An 18,314-nucleotide genomic window follows, 5' to 3' on the forward strand; every position below is an offset into this window, starting at 1 on the left:
ACAAGTTCCTGTTTTATTGCCCTCAGCACAAAAATACTATATTTAAAACTATTGCATCTATACAAGACTTTTAGACGGAATATTTTTTTCTGTTTGAGGAAAAGTTTTGCATTTCATATACCTGAGACCAACGCACAGAAGGTGTATGGTCTACTATCCTATTTTGCATACTTTCGCCCGTTTCGTAATAGTTATCTCTTTCATTAGTTTATACTCCATCACCGACATGGTCACCTTGATGTTTAACCTCCAGGACTACAACTGGGACAATAAAGCGCTGTAAGTCCATTGAAGTAGCAGGCGAGTTGTGTAAAGGAATGTTGACAATAATGCAGGTGTTTTCCAAATCTATGTATATAAAATATAACCCTGAGATACCTGCAATTAAATGAGAAATCTGCGAAACGAATCTTGACGTAGGTTAATAGTCAACTTACGTCATAGTTGTGTAAGTACCGAGCGGCAAGTACGGTTCGTTCTTTTGTAACTTCCAGGTATTCCATAATTGCTTAAACATTGGTCACTTCTTTGAATAGCGAAGTAAATTTAAATTCTTGAATCTTACGATTATATTTGTTCAGAAAAATGATCTTTAGACTCGCACACCATTGTACCTTTATTGAATTATCCAAGCCGATGGTAGGACAACAAATAGTCACCAAGTAGTTCTACTTTTGGTTAGTAACTTAACTGTTAGCAGTATTTATACGTTAACTCGATAAAAAAAACTAATTATTTGTATAGAAAAAAACAATAAAAATCTAGTCCCTAGACGTCTCACTGAAGTTATTAACTATGGCTGTCAACAGAATTCGCTAGTGATGCACTGTCCCGCCAATGGCAGGTCTGGCCGTCGGTTCGCGCTGCACTGTGAACAGTTCCAGTGAGAGACTCCATCTGTTTGATCTTTTCTGTAATTTTTATATTTTATAAAGTTTTTATGGACTGCCCTTACTACAATCGTTTAAATAAATAAAAATCATAATAACAACTTTTAAAACCACTAAGTAAGCGATAACATGGTGTAAATCTTCAACGTTTCATTTTCGATTTAGCTTTTGAGTTTTCCTGAAAGAAAAAACGGAAGAGGAAGAGGACGGAGTGATCCCTGAGGACGTCCAGCTACCACGGGTAATTAGCCCCGGGGAAAGTCCCACTTTCACCACAATTTGGCAGCTCAGGTGCCTTTCGCCGGAGAGTGGCCTCTCACTTTCCACGACTGATTATATAAAGTCGAGGAAGGGGAGGGGGAAGGGACGGTGAGATCTACGGCACATGTGGCGGCCGGAGCAGAACTAACGACGAGGGAAGGGCAGTGTTTACGGATAATCTACTTTATGAAACAAAAAAGGCTCAATAAGCCCAAACAACGATGCGATAACCTCAATAGAAACCGAGATTGTAAACAATTAGCAGAGTGTCCGACCGAGGTTTGCGCGCTCCGGGGCCAATATAAATAAGATAAACTAGTTGGGCGGCGTCGCTTGACACACTATCGGCCGATGTAGGTCATGATTCACGACCAGTCAGCACAAAGACTGGCGAGTTGTGTCAGCGCGGCTCAACAAACCTGACTCAGATCGGAGTGAGTGACAACAAACACTGTCAATGTCTTCATTGCACTTCAAATAGACAAAGACCCTGAGGCAACAAACATTTTTTGTCGAATGTCAATTTTCGTAAACCTTGAAAAACCAAGATACTCAACTTTTAATAGTTGATTTTTCATTGTAATGGTATTAACAATAGTCAATCAGTAGCTTTTTATTTGTTTTAACATTTTCATTACTAGTTTAGGCGATTCTCGAGCATATTTGTACTCCATTGTAATGCGATTTAAAAGTATATTTTTTACAAAAAAACTAAAACACGTTTGGATGTGTATTAACCATCTCCCACAACTATACGATATAATAATGAAGGCGTCAAAGTGCTTCAGGTTGAAAATTGATCTCACAGTTAAAACCTCAAGGTCGTTTGGATGTTTATTAATCATCTCCATAAATATACGATATAATAGTAAGATCTTCATAATGATTTAGGTTAAAAATGGTTCTTACAGGTAAAATCTCAAGGTCGTTTGGATGTTTATTAATCATCTCCATAAATATACGATATAATAGTAAGATCTTCATAATGATTTAGGTTAAAAATGGTTCTTACAGGTAAAATCTCAAGGTCGTTTGGATGTTTATTAATCATCTCCATAAATATACGATATAATAGTAAGATCTTCATAATGATTTAGGTTAAAAATGGTTCTTACAGGTAAAATCTCAAGGTCGTTTGGATGTTTATTAATCATCTCCATAAATATACGATATAATAGTAAGATCTTCATAATGATTTAGGTTAAAAATGGTTCTTACAGGTAAAATCTCAAGGTCGTTTGGATGTTTATTAATCATCTCCATAAATATACGATATAATAGTAAGATCTTCATAATGATTTAGGTTAAAAATGGTTCTTACAGGTAAAATCTCAAGGTCGTTTGGATGTTTATTAATCATCTCCATAAATATACGATATAATAGTAAGATCTTCATAATGATTTAGGTTTAAAATGGTTCTTACAAATATTAAATCTCAAGGTCGTTTGGATGTGTATTAATCATCTCCGTATAATTCGATATAATAATAAGAGCGTTAAAGTGTTTTTGGTTTAAAATAGTTATTATAAATATTAAATCTCAAGGTCGTTTCAATACGGCAAGCTTTTAAATTAAAAAAATATGCTCTACTTATACAACATATTCGCGAGAAAAAGTTGTTTATAATTTAACACAATTTCTTAAAAACGTCCTATTTTAAGAAACAATTGTGATAAAATTGTTGTATAAACATAATCAGTTACAATATGAATTACTCAAACTTAACACGTGTTTGCTGATATAAAGGAGGGTATAATGTCCATAAATTCCTTTCATATTCAGTCAGTAATACTTTTAATCATTTACGGATAATTAAAATTTCCTATAACTTTCTAAACGATAGTAGACAGCATTTCCATTTTGGAACAATTCTACGTAATTCAACGAGGTACGCGACATCCTTTTTATTAATTACGTTTGTGTAATAATAAGTAGAACTGCGAAAAAATGTGAGTGCCTGTCATGTTGGCCGAGCACTCTTCCGTAACCGAGACAGTGATGTCAAGGGCGAGTCGAGGACAGGGTTTGCAAAACTGACATCAGGCAAGGGCACCGGGTTGTGGGACAAGGTTCCTGGGTCGGCTTTCTCGCACGGACCTTCCAGCACTGGAGTGGAGGTGACGCGACGGAAGAAAGTAGCTTTGGACTGTTGTAATAGTAGTATTACGACCGAGCAAAGCCTTGTGAATTAAAAGTTTTAATGACTGTAACAGCGTAAATGAGTATTTCACACAGTTATACGACCCATATATCATGTTTCTATTACTAGGAGTCAGCAGAGCTACATAACATCAGTAATATCGACTGATTTTCACTTTCCCGGTACTTTCACGAATGCTAAAAAATCGAGTTTGTAAACAATTAATCACAATGGCTGGACCATGGCTTACCGTTTCGAGACCAATTACATCATAGGTAAGGATGAGCATCCCATCGTAATCGTCACACCCTTGAATTTTCACTACCTGTCTAAACTACATGCAAAACATGTACTTTTCTTTGGCTAAATCTGAAAGAGCCATTTATCTTCACCGTCCCAACTCATGTCGGTGCCTATATACAAAAATAGACCAGAAAATGTCACACTTACGTTATTCCATTATCGTGTAAAAGACACATTTAACACCGTACTCGCTAAATTGCACAGTCGTCATAAACAACTTTGGAAATGGAAGTGGAATGAAAATCATTCTTCTGTTCTCGTGGCTACTGAGTTATCCCCATATCCGGAACAATCACTTCCCAAATGGCTCCGCCAGTGGGGCGAAGCCCCAAACTAGGAGAAACGCCCACGTCTCAGTGAACATTAAGAAATGAATATAAATACAAAAGTGGAGTTAGAGTGGTTCGTAATATTTAAATAACTGTTATCGTGATTACAAGAACAAAGAAGTAGATATATCTGTTGGTGGAGTCCTGAAGTACAACTGCAAAATTGCGCATGTGTCATACATGTTTACTGATAAGGCGTACATAATTATACCATTTACTTGACCATTAACTTAATTGTACCCAACCTGCTTGCACTGTCAACGCACCCCTTGCCCTAATATTAGTCTACTGACATGTTATGAATTTCGCAATGTTTCAACAAACAAGGAAGTGACTGTAGCGTATGTGTGCTGGCCTAGCCGCCACACCGCGGTAACCTTGCGGCACGATAAACAAGGAAGTCGATAACCTTGACTTTAGTCGTACGTCAAAACCAGTCGTATCCTAGAGTCAATAGACGATCGCCTTTTTGTTTCTGAGCGACATTTCGATTTCCGCGATCCGGGATACTTCGCCACGCACGCGGTACGCAAATACACGGGACGATTTGCATCTGGAACAGTTGGGCGATTGACAAAACTCACATTTCAGTGCTCTGGCTCCGGAGATAAGCGGAGGTCGAGTGATAGAGCGCAGTCCAGGCAGCTCGACACGCACACACGCTGCGCTTTGTGTGGCGGAGGTCGCTGATAACGTGATAGTGTATCGTATCTTATCACACTGGCCACGCAATAACGCCGCTGCTAGCGAGCGCTTACAATAGGCACAATAAACGTAAGAAATAACTATGTTACTTTTGGAACAAAGAGGATTTGTCAATCACGGTAACAGTTTGTACGCTCGTAACAACTGGATTACAGCTGTTACACGTGTGAAACATTTGGGGTTTTAGTATATTATGTGCCTTATATTCTGATACCGTCACAAAGAACTATTACTGATATCGTGATGAATACACACCCCTGGACGGCTGGCACGTCTATGACGTGGGAGGAAGCTCTCTTGCGGTCTCCAGCCATATCCGCCAGTCGCGCGAAGTCCGTATCCTGGTCCATGAGCCGCGCAGATTTCCGGGACTCCAACAGTCGCACCTCTTCCAGTCTTTTCCGCACCTCTAGTTGTCCCTGGAACATAGCAACCGGTTGTCAGTGTTCGGTTAGTTATACAGATGCTTTTGTTAATTTACACCAACAAATACTCTTAAAAGACAGCGAAGATATAATACACAGCAGCTTGCGCACATCTAGCTGCCTCTATAACAGAGCAACTGACCATCAGTGTTTAGTTAGTTATACAGATTTGTTCATTTACACCGACAATTTTCCGAAGTGATAGCTAATACAGTTTCTTGCGCACCTCTAGCTGTCTTTGGAACACAGCTACCGCTACAAAGGAAACCGAACCCATTGTCGTTGACATAATTGAGAAAAGTCCTGTAGAAGAGTTAGGATCAGCACACCGGATCGAACTAATTATAGATTAAGAGATATAACATACTAATGCAATTAATGGGGCTTCCCAGGATTTGTATGGTGTTTAATTGTTACTTTTATTGTTTATTAAAAATCACACGTATTTTTACTTAACAATTAGCATGTCGTTGCCCTTGACTGTTAACATTGCAAGAGGTTGTCAATATACCAAGAATGCGTGACACTTGTAACCTCTACGTCACGCGAACCGACTGTACTGCGGTTAACCACACCGGACCGGACGGACTGTACGCGCACAAGGGTGATCTTGTGGTCGTGACTGTCCCCTAGTCATAACACAATATTGCATTATTTGAGTTGCAATTCTGAGCCCGTGAAAGTATTACAATTAACTACAATATTTTAACTACCGCACAGGCTTGTAAAAGTGGAACGTCGTGTTTCGCTTTCCCGTGTTACAGTCAATTAAGATGGAATTAAGATTACACCGGACATAATATATCATGGGTTTTTGGGTGTCTGCTATCTCTGCCATAGCTTAAGCCAAGCCGCGTCAGTGAAAGTGGTGCCGCCGCTGCACCTGATCAGCCGCTCGTAGTCGTAGCCTACTCTCACTCTCATCTTCCGCATTCCTGCGAGAGTTTCACTGGTCGAGCCGCACCACGAGGCAGGCTCCACTAGCCGTGACCATTCTGTATGTAGCAATCGTCTGCTATACGGTCTTCACGCTGTATATGTGTGACAAATCCTGGGGCGGAATTGTTTAACCCGACAGGTCCTTGTCGAGTCGTTTTATATCCGTCTGTCTGGCTGTCCTTCAATAACTCTTGATAGAAAGGCATGCAACTTGGAATATAGGTTCCTTTTGTTCCAAGAAAGACTATATAAAATTATGGGTAAAAAGGCAGATTAAAGGTTAAACAATGGCTTCATATTGGTTTTATTAATAGCCATGCAATTTTGAAACAGGTAAATAACTTTATGTGACCCAGTTAAATGTGATGAAGTTACTTTGTTGGATTGATCGACACAACTTTCGTTACTTTCTGTCGTATCCTTCTGTTACTATTTTAGGTGTACTAGTAAAACATCTTATCGCAAAAAGTAAAGCAATTCTTTAAAACATTTGTACTTAATTCTCCATTGGTTGTGTTTACATTCTATAAGTCCTTATGAAACCCACAGTAGAGTTCAACAAATGGGACAGTATTTGAAAAATGAATCATGGCACCGCCATTGATTTCTCACACGCTTATTAGTGATGTAATGGTAGTCCTTCCCACAGGTACCAGAGGCTAAATGTTTAAAAACAATCAACATTATTTAACTGGTCTGACCCATCCACGTGAACACAAGCTTATTTCATAATAGTCCAACGTACGTAATTTGATATAATGAAGAAACAAGCCAGACCACAACATGGTGTACACATTAACATAGCAGCTTAATGGTTGTATTTACAATATGACAACGTTAATGTGATAAAATATTACAATGAAATTAGCATTTAAAACCAAACGAAATCCATAAACTATCCAAGTCTAAGTTTCAAGCACACCACTATATGGTGTGACTGTGACGGTGTTGTTGCTGAAAGCCGCCCAATTATAGTTGCAACACCTCTGCCAGTAAGATTGTAGCTGACTGCGATAACTGCAGATATCGCTGAGAGTGAGTTGCCGTGTGTTATCGGAGGGTTGTGGGTATTGCAAGGGTCGCTATCACACGGTCGTGGCCAAGTGTAACCATAGTGGTGTTACTGTGACGGCGTTGTTGCTGAAAGCCGCCCAATTATAGTTGCAACACCTCTGCCGTAAGATTGTAGCTGACTGCGATATAACTGCAGATATCGCTGAGAGTGAGTTGCCGTGTCTTATCGGAGGGTTGTGGGTATTGCAAGGGTCGCTATCACACGGTCGTGGCCAAGTGTGACCATAGTGGTGTGACTGTGACGGCGTTGTTGCTGAAAGCCGCCCAATTATAGTTGCAACACCTCTGCCAGTAAGATTGTAGCTAACTTCGATAACTGCAGATATCGCTGAAAGTGAGTTGCTGTGTCTTATCGGAGGGTTGTGGGTATTGCAAGGGTCGCTATCACACGGTCGTGGCCAAGTGTAACCATAGTGGCGTGACTGTGTCGGCGTTGTTGCTGAAAGCCGCCCAATTATAGTTGCAACACCTCTGCCAGTAAGATTGTAGCTAACTTCGATAACTGCAGATATCGCTGAAAGTGAGTTGCCGTGTGTTATCGGAGGGTTGTGGGTATTGCAAGGGTCGTTATCACACGCTCGTGGCCAAGTGTGAAAGCACCAGACCTCTGACTGATAATGGCGTTGATAGCGGCTAACTTATCAACCCACTGCTCAACTACGCTAAAGATTTAAATTCGTTGTTAAAAATTGGTTTAAATAGCACTTTCTAACACATTTTTGATTGATGAAAGCGTAACTTCAGAGAATAAATAGCCACTATACCGGTTGTAAATCATATGAAAGACTTCGATTTGAAATGTTAACAATCATATTATATGAAGTTATGTCCAAAGAATTCGATTATATAATATGTAATTTAAAATTCCTATTGATATTGATGACAAATGTTAAATTTTAATTTACGAGATATGTCAGGACCAATTTAACGTCCATGACAATAAGTCCTCCAACGATATAGTAGAACAATGCTGTGAGGATGAACTATATATTGTAAATGTACGTTGGTTATGTTTTACTGTTTAATCTCGACGCGTTTTAGATTATGGAATAAACCACATTATCAAATTATTGATGACGAAGAAGTAGAAGTGTGTGGTAGACGTAAATAAGAGTTCAGTGCGCACTGTAGGTTATATCAAGTGTACACAAGGAACCATCTGAGAAGATAAACAAACAAGTTGTTTATTTGAAACGTACATAGGCCTACACGATTAGTGGCGTTGATCGTCGTATAAATTACGACACGACACGAGTTTTAAAACCCATATAAACGACTAACTAGGCAGGACACAAATGAAATGGGAACAAACATTATCAGTAATAAAATTGTAAACAAAACCCGGTAGAGTGGCAACCTTGGAGTGCAAATCAGCTGATTACTGGCAACTTCCGGCTCAGCTGTTCTGGCGGTACGGCGCGTTACACAATGTGTAGGTGTAGCCGTAGTCGAAGCCGAACCGATACGAGCCTGATTTGAATCATAATCACCTCACCGAAGGCCGCCCTTCCTACTTCAGGTTTGGGAGAGGCGTTGGTCATAAGTGTGACAGGATTAACGCGACCCGTTTAAATTGGAAATCGGGGCCATCTTGTTGTAAAAATAGCATCAAAGAAACAATCCTGATCTCAAGGCAATCTTTGTAAGAAAACATACTGAACTATAGGAATACAATGCGTGTATCAAAGGAAACGTTTTGCTTCGTATGGTATGTGTGTTAAAAGTAAGTAGTACAGAGTCTTGTAGCAAGTAAAGTTTGTACGACTGATGACAGGAAGGAGAGATGAAGACGGGACAGTTCGACCCGTGTACGCAGACTGTTAACGGATAGTTGTTTTAGTATAATAATATACGACAATGGCTCTAGATGCACACGACCCGGATCACTGAATCGGTAGTGGCCGGCAAGGTCTCCAGACTTAACACCCTTATTTTTTTGGGTCACTTGAAATCAGAAGTTTTTAAAACACATCCGACTGGTGTCCAAGACTTGAAAAACAGGATCGCTGCTGAGTGCAGACGCTTAACCAGAGAAACTTATATGAATGTTAGGCAAGAATTTGAAAATAGGTTATTTTCTTGCTTAAACGACAATGGCTACCAATTTTAACATTTGATTTGAAGTTAACAAAGGATTTACAACAGTATTCAGTGAGTAATTTTCTTGTTATTAGCACTAGTACAGTAGTTTGCAGACTAATAATTGTAGTGTAAGAAATTACATTATTGGCTGCTGATACCAAACTGCTTGGCCGATTTCAATTTTTTACCAAAATACATAATTTTTTGTCAGCTTCAATTTGAGGTGTACGGGGAAGCAGGGGGGAGCACCCCCATTTTGAAAACATTTTGTTTTTGTTTCCCCAATTAGTATTATACACTCCCGTTTACAGAATTTGGATACTTTAGCTATAAGTGTTTTAATGCGAGTTTAAAATGAACACCCTGTAGAACTGAAATAAGAAATGAGTAGACTTGTATAGACTGTGTGGGTCAGGAATAGAGTAGTGCCACAAATAAGCAAGGTATATCGTCATTACGTTGAGGTACCGGCACGGTTTCTGCTGTGAGCGGAATCGTTGCACCGCCACCGGGTGGAGAGGTGACCGGTGCTGTGACCCAGTTGTAGAATTGACGTGACCTACATTCGGCGAGGCCGGCGCGTGGCGGGCTTTGGCTTGCTTGTTGTCCCCACTTTGCCATTGTGGGGTATTAGGGTTATGATGCATTTGGCATTTAGCATTTGCGGGAGACGGCGACTGAATAGGTGTCGGTGCGGTTTCTCACTCATTCCACTGAAACCAGCCAGGACGGATTGGAGTTTCTCTTTGTCGCCAGAACAAACCCTTGACCAGTTAAATAACACTACAAACCAAGAGGAGATTTTCTACCGGGAGAATGAATTCTTCTTTAAAAAAAATTATTAGTCATTATATAGAAAAGATTAAACAAACGTATGTTTATGTCAAAGGGAAAATATAACAAACACAATTTGATATTGCATATAAGTCATGTTATTTAGTATGTTAATATTGAGAAATTAAGAAACTTGTATGGAAGTGCAGTGAGGAAATATAACGCTATTTAAAATAAATGAAACTAGATAAACCACTCCAGTTCTTAAAATGACACGTTCAGTTTCAAAATGATCGTTCGATCGTAAACGATTTTGGAATAATTACATTCATTGTGTTCTGACAAGTCAAACAGTCTGTTCAATGCAAACGAGAATTGCAGTTCCGTATATCTGCACTATTATTCAACAACATTGTCGGAGGGAAATGTCAGAAGTTTCGCGGTGTGGTGAGCATTTTAGCGAGCGGCAGGACGTTACGACACCGGGCCGGGGCCGGGTCCATGGCGGCGGTGGGCGGTGCGGGCCCCGGGCCCAAGGCTCGGTGTTTGCGTAACGAGGGTCAGGGTGGACTTACACAGCACAACGAAATGTCAACCGATCAACCAAACTCGTGATCCATAACTTTGCAACAAAACTGACTCACATAATCAGGTTTAAACTCCCCCTCACCCACCACGAGGACCGGTAAACACAGATGTCTTTATTATATTACCATACTGTTAATATACGATTGACAAGTTCCATTCATCGTAAAACAGTTTCATTTAACAAAAACCCTTCTCTGTATAGTGTTATAATAAATTTTAATGACCATTACAAAATACAGTAATTTAATCTCAACATAATTCTAAGGTTAGGTGCCTCAGGTACTGTTAGTGTACAGTCGCGGGGTTAAACTTTGTTTATACTATCCGACCTACGCATAATTCCATTTAGAACTATTCTTATTTGAGTTTCTCAAATCAAATTTCTTCCAAACAAAATGTTTTCCGGACAAATTTAAATGCGATGGGAATGCGGGTTAAATTTCGTATTACTAATTATTAATGCATTACTATACAAATGGGAAGGAATAATTACAACATCAACATAGTCGTGTTTTTACTACAAAGAAATAATTTTTATTGCACTTACTAAAGTTGTATTCATTTTGAATTACTCTTCTATTTGGAGGATCAGAGACTCATTTTCAACGGGGTTACTAGATTAACTCCCGCTCGCGTTTGGTGTTGACAAGCCATTGATTTGATTTGCTTTTCCATCAGTGTAGTCTTGGTTGTATTAGTCACAAACTAACCACAATTAAAATGAAGCCACCTCCCAAACGGTATACGGTATACTCATACTCCCCAATTTGGGTATGGCTCGCCACACTACCAGCTATGGTACCTTATACGTACTCATCAGATTCGTAATAGCGTAAGATAAAATATCACAGTCAAAAAAATTATACAGGTAAGGAATTATTATTTAGTGACGTCGTTTCGTACTCGTTTAGTAATGAATGGAGGAAGCGACGCAATAAAACAGATTAAATACGGTATGTCAAAGAGTCCGTTTGAACGATAACGCACATCCAGTTATGGGTCGTTGATTAAAACAAATTATTATTCAATTCATAAAATTGTTAGCGGGCACAATCTAAATAGCCCAAAGTTTAGAGATAACGGAAGCTATTTGAGTAACGCGAAACTCGATATCGGTCACATCTAAAATTAAAACTCTTCAAGTAAGCCTACTCCGAACCTGCTGCCGCTGTTATCACCAATGCGGTTGAATACGAGTGGAGAATATCGCATATGAAGACAGATCTGCACCGCATCTCGCCGCCGCGCCGCGCGCATGACGCAAGCCGGTATCTGGGACGCAACCTAGATCCACATTACTTTCCCGTATTACATAGAGCGGTGGCGGGCCGTGTATTGACGATGGTCCGGTAACAGACGTCGTACTCCAGCACCTGTCCGGCTCACCGAGGTGACAAAGCTGAGCGAGAGGTTCCCACGCAGCGGCAGCAGCAGTGCGTACGCGCCCAACTGGAAAATTATACGCGGATCGTTAAAAGGGCCGCGGACAGACTGAACCGTACCGGATAAGTGTCTTCGGCTCCTTTGTCTAGCAGCCACTCCACCCTTACTGTCGAGCAGGATCAACTCTTGTACAGAGGGTGTTGTTGCTTCCCACGTCGAGAAAAGTGTGATACGAGGCCAGGAGATCAATCACACCCTCGATACTGATGTACCGAATCTGGACTAACGTTGCGATATTACGTCGGGATATATCAGAGACAAGGCGAACAGTTCTTAGAACTGGATTAGAGGAACATTGAAGTCCTCCCTCCCACCACTCTACTTCCATGTGCGATTTGCAAGCATTTAGGATTTAAAATTCTATAATGTAGTATGTAGTTAATGGATTTGCAGTCTGCAATGTCCTATTAATACAATCAATATCTCAATGTTTCGTCAAATAAGAAGTAATAGTAAGTAGACGTACAATTACGAGCGGGAGGTGACCGTCGTTGACGAATAGGCTTACAAGACGCACAATTTAAATATGTAGTGGCAAAGGTACAGTGGAGAGTTGGGGGCTTTAGTAAAAGTGTTTCTGTAAAATAGATTTAATCAAATGGAAAAGTTCGGTTTGTCACTAATTTCCCCCGGTATCAGCGATCATCTTTGCTGCGCTAAAGAATAATTTTATTCATACTCCATCAACGTTCCAATAGCACTAAACTTTGTTCCGTATGCACAGTAACGGCGTACAAGTATAACCTCACAAATTCAGTAGGACCGCGTGCAGTATTTTAGCACACAATATACCAGTTTCAGGCAAATTTATATAACAATACTTGGGTGACAACTAAAGGATGAAGCCTTTCGCGATTTTAACAATAAATAATAGAGAGTCAATTTATAACGTAACTAAAATGCTATTATTATGATGATAAGAAATGCTGGACTAAGTTTCCACTATTAGAATGCGGTAAGTTGGTCACCCTGCCGCTGCCGTGCCGTGCCGGCCGGTGAGGTGTGCGGTACGGCCTTGCATACAAGTGAGTGTGCAAGTGTTGGCTCATAGTTGGCCAACTCTATCTGTGTCAGTGGGCCGACTCTCTCCCATCTCCGCACTGTTGGGAAACTCCAGCTCTCGGCACTTGCTTTCCCGCAACTTGCACATTCGCGGGCCGGATCGTAAATTGCAAAAATTTAAATCTTCAAAATTGACCGGTTGAAATGGTACAACTGTTTGTCGAAGCAAATGCTTTCTACTAGACTTGATTATTTTGCGGTGACACACTCGTCCATGTCATTACAATACAACACTGAGCCAAGTAGGTGTACTGTTTGCTAACACCATGAGGGAAGGTAGGAATTTGAAGTGCAATTTTAGGAATGGTGGTTATTATCATACTGGCTTTTCTGAATTTTATTCAATTTAAGAAATCCTTAAGTCTGTAATCTCTGAAGCTATGTAAATAAAAAAATTTACTGAAAAAATTCAAAAAAGTTCTACAGTATCTTTTGCAGTTTTTATTTGAACCTATTATTGTGTTCTTTAAACTTTCCCACTTGAAATTTAATCGTAAAGTAATTACGAAATTTTCTACTTTTCTGCCCTCAAGGAGCTTTTTCTGTCGTATTTTACGGCTATGAGTTTAAAACAAAACGAATTTTCCCAATCTAAACTCGAGTGCACCACCACCTTAACTTTCTCGATGCAAATCCAACGTTAACGATATAAGTAATGTTTCCAACTATCCTATCCGAAATGACAGCCTTTTATTTTTCCAAAGAGAATTGATAAGTAGGTGACAAATAAACACTGTTTAATGGGATTATTCATCTTGTGACGTAATTCAGGTAACAGAATTTCGAGCATTACCGATATCGTTGTTATTTTACATTGGTAGAATATTGTAAGTTTTTATTATTTGTAACGGGAAACTTAAATGAACGTCAATTACAACTAAAAATACACAAATATTCGAGGACGCATCGTTATTTCTTGATTCACTTGAATTTAAATGTTGGTAGAGTAATAAATCACATTTGAGTACTGCCCCTGACAGATCTTAATTGTAAAAATTCAGATTTGTGATTTATTTTTCCAATAAAACATAACAATAGTGAATAAAAAAACTGTCGACATATTATGTGTTTGGATTAATGGTTGATTACTACTTATGTTATTAATTTTAATAAATAGTTCTCATGCTCTCATTATTTTTTCAGAGTACGCTACGTAGTTGTTTCATCAAAATCTCTGAGTAACGAAATGAATGTCCATATCTTCCTAACTCAAGTTTTGTACCCCACCCCTCCCCCCATGATAAAACGTAAGTAATAGGCTACAACTGTTTTAAGGAACTTTATAAAATGTATTTTTCCAATTACAAGAAGGCAAGGGAGTCGCTGAATGTCCTGTGCCACATACACGAGTCAGTTAATATCGGTGAAGGTAGCTAGTACTGGGCCAAGGTAGGTTGGCCACCACCCGCCATTGATCTGTACAGCATACAGCGTACACCCGCACTGCACTGACACAGGCCCACGGCATTTTGACATTCCCTCACCGCCATTAAAACATTCGACCATTGTATCTGAGCAATCAATGTCATTTATACATATTAGTTGCCATTTACATTAATATTCAATTTAATAAACAAACATACGGCTTTGTTCATTATTGGAAAACGAACAATTATTCGAAATATTAAGAACATTTACATTTATCACATTATATGATCAACTCATTCACCCCACGCAAATAAAAAAATATATTGACTAAATATGTATGAGTAGAGACTCATACTGCAGGTAGGCCACAGTTTGAATTCAGTAGTCAGTTTACTACTTTGTTGTCAAACTTTACTTCGTAAATCTAATGGCATTTCATTTTGTATTATACAATACTGCAGTTAATCCTTCTGTAGGCAACTCAGATATTTTGGTCTGTTTGGAGAGTCTTAATCCTGGGGGTTAATGATTACAGACCCAATGATTACACATCATTACGGACTGATCACCACAACCCTACTACACCCTGTCTGCTCTACTTTGAGTCACCAACACGTACCATGACTATTGTTTAAAACTTGACTTTTTTATGAAACGTTATACCCATGAAAAATAAAGAAAATCAGTCTGTAATCAGGGACCGTGGACCCTGATAGGTTAAGTTAATTTTATTGTTTTTTATTTATTTGAGTTCGCTATTCATTTCCTCGTAAAGACCCAACGCCGACACAACGCTCTCACATGGACGATTGGGCTGCCCTTTCAATCATCGACTACGTTCCGGATGTGCACAGACTTGGGATTTAATTCTGTTGATAAAATATGTAATCTTTATTATATTACAATAAAAAAGTTGAAATATGATGCATATAAATTATGAACGGTGTGAATATGTATGTGAAAGTAGAACATAAATGATTGGAAGAAAGTAAATAAGATTGAAAGAAAAAACATTTATAAATGTCGCCTTACTAGTCAGAGGTACATTTTCTTGTATTTTTAGTTACAACATTACATTTTTAATAATATTAACTGAATACAATAGCATGGTTAAAGCTATCCAGTGCACAATGATACAGTTATCAGACACACCACAAGGGCGTGAGTACGCGTGATAGAACCCTTGAGTTCGACAAGGGTTCAGTAAGGGTCAGAGCCCTCTCTGAACAGACTACGAGAAAGGTATTTACAACATGCAGTAAAGATTAAACCTATATATCCTCGACAGACACAACAAATAACAACTCGGAGTGAGAGATAATGCCTTGTGTCAGATATAACGAGGATGCCCTGGCCTTGAAAGAGCTAATGTTGTTATTGTCTGCCATATCTCTCGTGTCCTGTCTTACTCGTACTGCTACCATAAGCCACTTGTGACTCAACTTCCCCATTCTATTTTGGGATACCAAATAGAAAACAATCTTACGATAAGTCCAGCAACTGTATAGGTGCAGCATAATAAACGCGTTGATGTATATATTTTTAATCTAGCATATATTTTAATTAACGTACAATTCCCGTATTTATCGGGAATCACTATTATAGAGACAAAGCAGCAGAGCCGGGTCCAGGGAAGGCTGAAGGCCGGCATTACTACTTTGTGACTCGTAGTTCGCTTTCACCGGCTCCTACTGTATTGGGAGCGGGCGGCGGCGTCTGGCTAGGAGCGGGCCAACAACCACTTCGCGCTACTCTGACCTGGTTTGCGGCAGCAGACGTGTTGCTGCAATGTACGGACAGAATGTAAAGCATTCATTTAGGCGTAATTTATAGATCGTGTCCAAATCCAAAATTGAATTTCTTATCAGTTTATTTTATGAAGTGGTGACAATATCGAGGACGCAGTTATACATTTCGTACGCGTTTATAAATTGTTTACGCTTTAGAACGACAAGGCATGTCCTACTACCACTACACTAGAGCACGAGTCTTTTGTCACAGCAATATAAAATAATTTTTTCGGTCACTCCGAGATGACAAATGGAAGCCCACTACACAATCGATACATCACCATAGACAAATAAAAGAGAAGTCCTCCTGACATAAGATGAAGTGGCTAAACGTTTTAATCGTCACTAGAAATGTATAAAAGTCAGATTATTGTTTATACCCCCCAATTCTAATAGTTTAGATACTTTAAAATTGTCACATAGGTCGAAGGTTGGAAAAATGGAAAGTTGTTGTAAATTGTAACCAAAACTATTGTTAAATAAATAATAAAAAGTCATTGTTTACACGTGGAATAAAAAATCAGCACGTGACGAATACAACAGGTAATAATAAAAAAAAACAAAAGTATGGAAATACAAAAGCTTTGTTTCAATTGTCGAAATTAATAATGCATGAAGACAGTGAGTGAGCTGTGACAGGAGACAAAATTCAAGTAGATTAAGCTGCGAATGAAAACATCAAATTAGCAATGACCTAAAAGCACAGTTACGTTACATTACTTTAAAGGAACCGTGCAGTTGCGCAGTGAGAGCCGGAATATTGACACTGTAGTGGACAAAGGAGAGACGGAACGGTGGACTGGACAGGCGGAAGGCAGTGGAAGGGGCTACCGACACGCATCATACAGAGTTTCCCGTACCACGCGTGCATGAATGTCAGGTGGAAAGCCAATGTAATTAGCAGCGAGCGAACGCTTCCAGGAAGCTTTGTGTGAATGTGACGTCACCGGGTCAAGGCAACAGCTGATCGGCCGGTCGATGCGCACTCGCCTACTGCGCAGGACACGCAGTCATGGTTGCCAACTTATGGCACCAAATCGTTACGGCTTTGTTTACATCGTTACACGTGCGGGTGTCGGTGAACACTGCGATGCCACCACTTATGTAATCAACTCGAACTACGTAACTTCAAACCTCTGCGCAGCGGCGTAATTTGCAAATATTCCTTCCTCTGCGTCACAACTAATTCGCAACGACTTCGGCAAACAAATACAGTAGAAATTTACAGCGCAGTAGCAGTTGCATAATTGAAGAAGCTCAGGAATACCTATACAAATTAATTCCAATTCTTATTTAAACACTAAAATGCTTTGTTTTACCCTCTAATAAAATTATGTACATCCGTTACTTAATTAACGAGCAACATTATGTAATAAAATAAAACGATACCTAATTGGTTGTTATAATTACTATACTAGGTGTACGCGAATTGTTCCGTAACAAGTAATTGAACTTAATTCCAACAAGATTTAGGCCATAAAGAATTATTGTTTTTAGTACTAACATTCGATTTAGGGTCTGTATGTTATTGTAAATCTTTGCGAAGTTATACAATGTAGAAACCTTACTCGTTATGACACCGGTGCAAGTTTGTATTGAAAATTAAAATATTATACATTGTGTAATTTCACAAAGAAAAAAATACATAATACAAATACAGAATACATACATAATAAAACAAAAATGGATTTAAATGCTGTATGGGTTTGTCATGATCATTAGCTAAAATATAGTATTCTTATTAAGCTTCAGTATATGCCTAGTGACAGTAAACAAATTATCATTGTTATTTCAAAGGGAAACATGTGATATTTAAAAAAATGAAAGGCATACTAAAACACTGTCAAGCCTATTTTGATAACGAATATGTTTTTAGGTAAAAGGCCTATTAATAACACATTATTAAAACGTGTAGGAAATGATTTGTATTATTCTTGATTATACTCGTTTTTATAATGAAAGATATTCTTCAATGTACTCTCGTAAGTCAAGATTTATATTTTTCCACGTTTGCCATAGCTTGGGTTTTGATTACGCGTTAGGGAAGCTTTTCATATATGTCGTCTGAGTGGTTGGTAAGCTACCTGTGAGCAAATTATCTTGAAAACCAACTGTCCTATAGAATTTTGCTTGAAGTTTC

The 18,314-nt window shown here is 39.0% G+C and overlaps 1 protein-coding gene across 1 annotated transcript in view; it reads right to left on the reverse strand.

The window, feature by feature from the left end:
* LOC124359591 (zinc finger protein 395) overlaps positions 1-18,314 on the reverse strand; it is a 56,514-nt gene that overhangs the window by 33,693 nt on the left and 4,507 nt on the right. Inside the window, exon 2 of the mRNA XM_046812472.1 lies at positions 4,885-5,048. Within this exon, the coding sequence (XP_046668428.1) occupies positions 4,885-5,048 (164 nt within the window). The remainder of the gene's footprint in view (positions 1-4,884; positions 5,049-18,314) is intronic.

The sequence above is a fragment of the Homalodisca vitripennis genome, chromosome 4 (assembly GCF_021130785.1).
Source record: "Homalodisca vitripennis isolate AUS2020 chromosome 4, UT_GWSS_2.1, whole genome shotgun sequence".
Lineage (NCBI taxonomy): Eukaryota > Metazoa > Arthropoda > Insecta > Hemiptera > Cicadellidae > Homalodisca > Homalodisca vitripennis.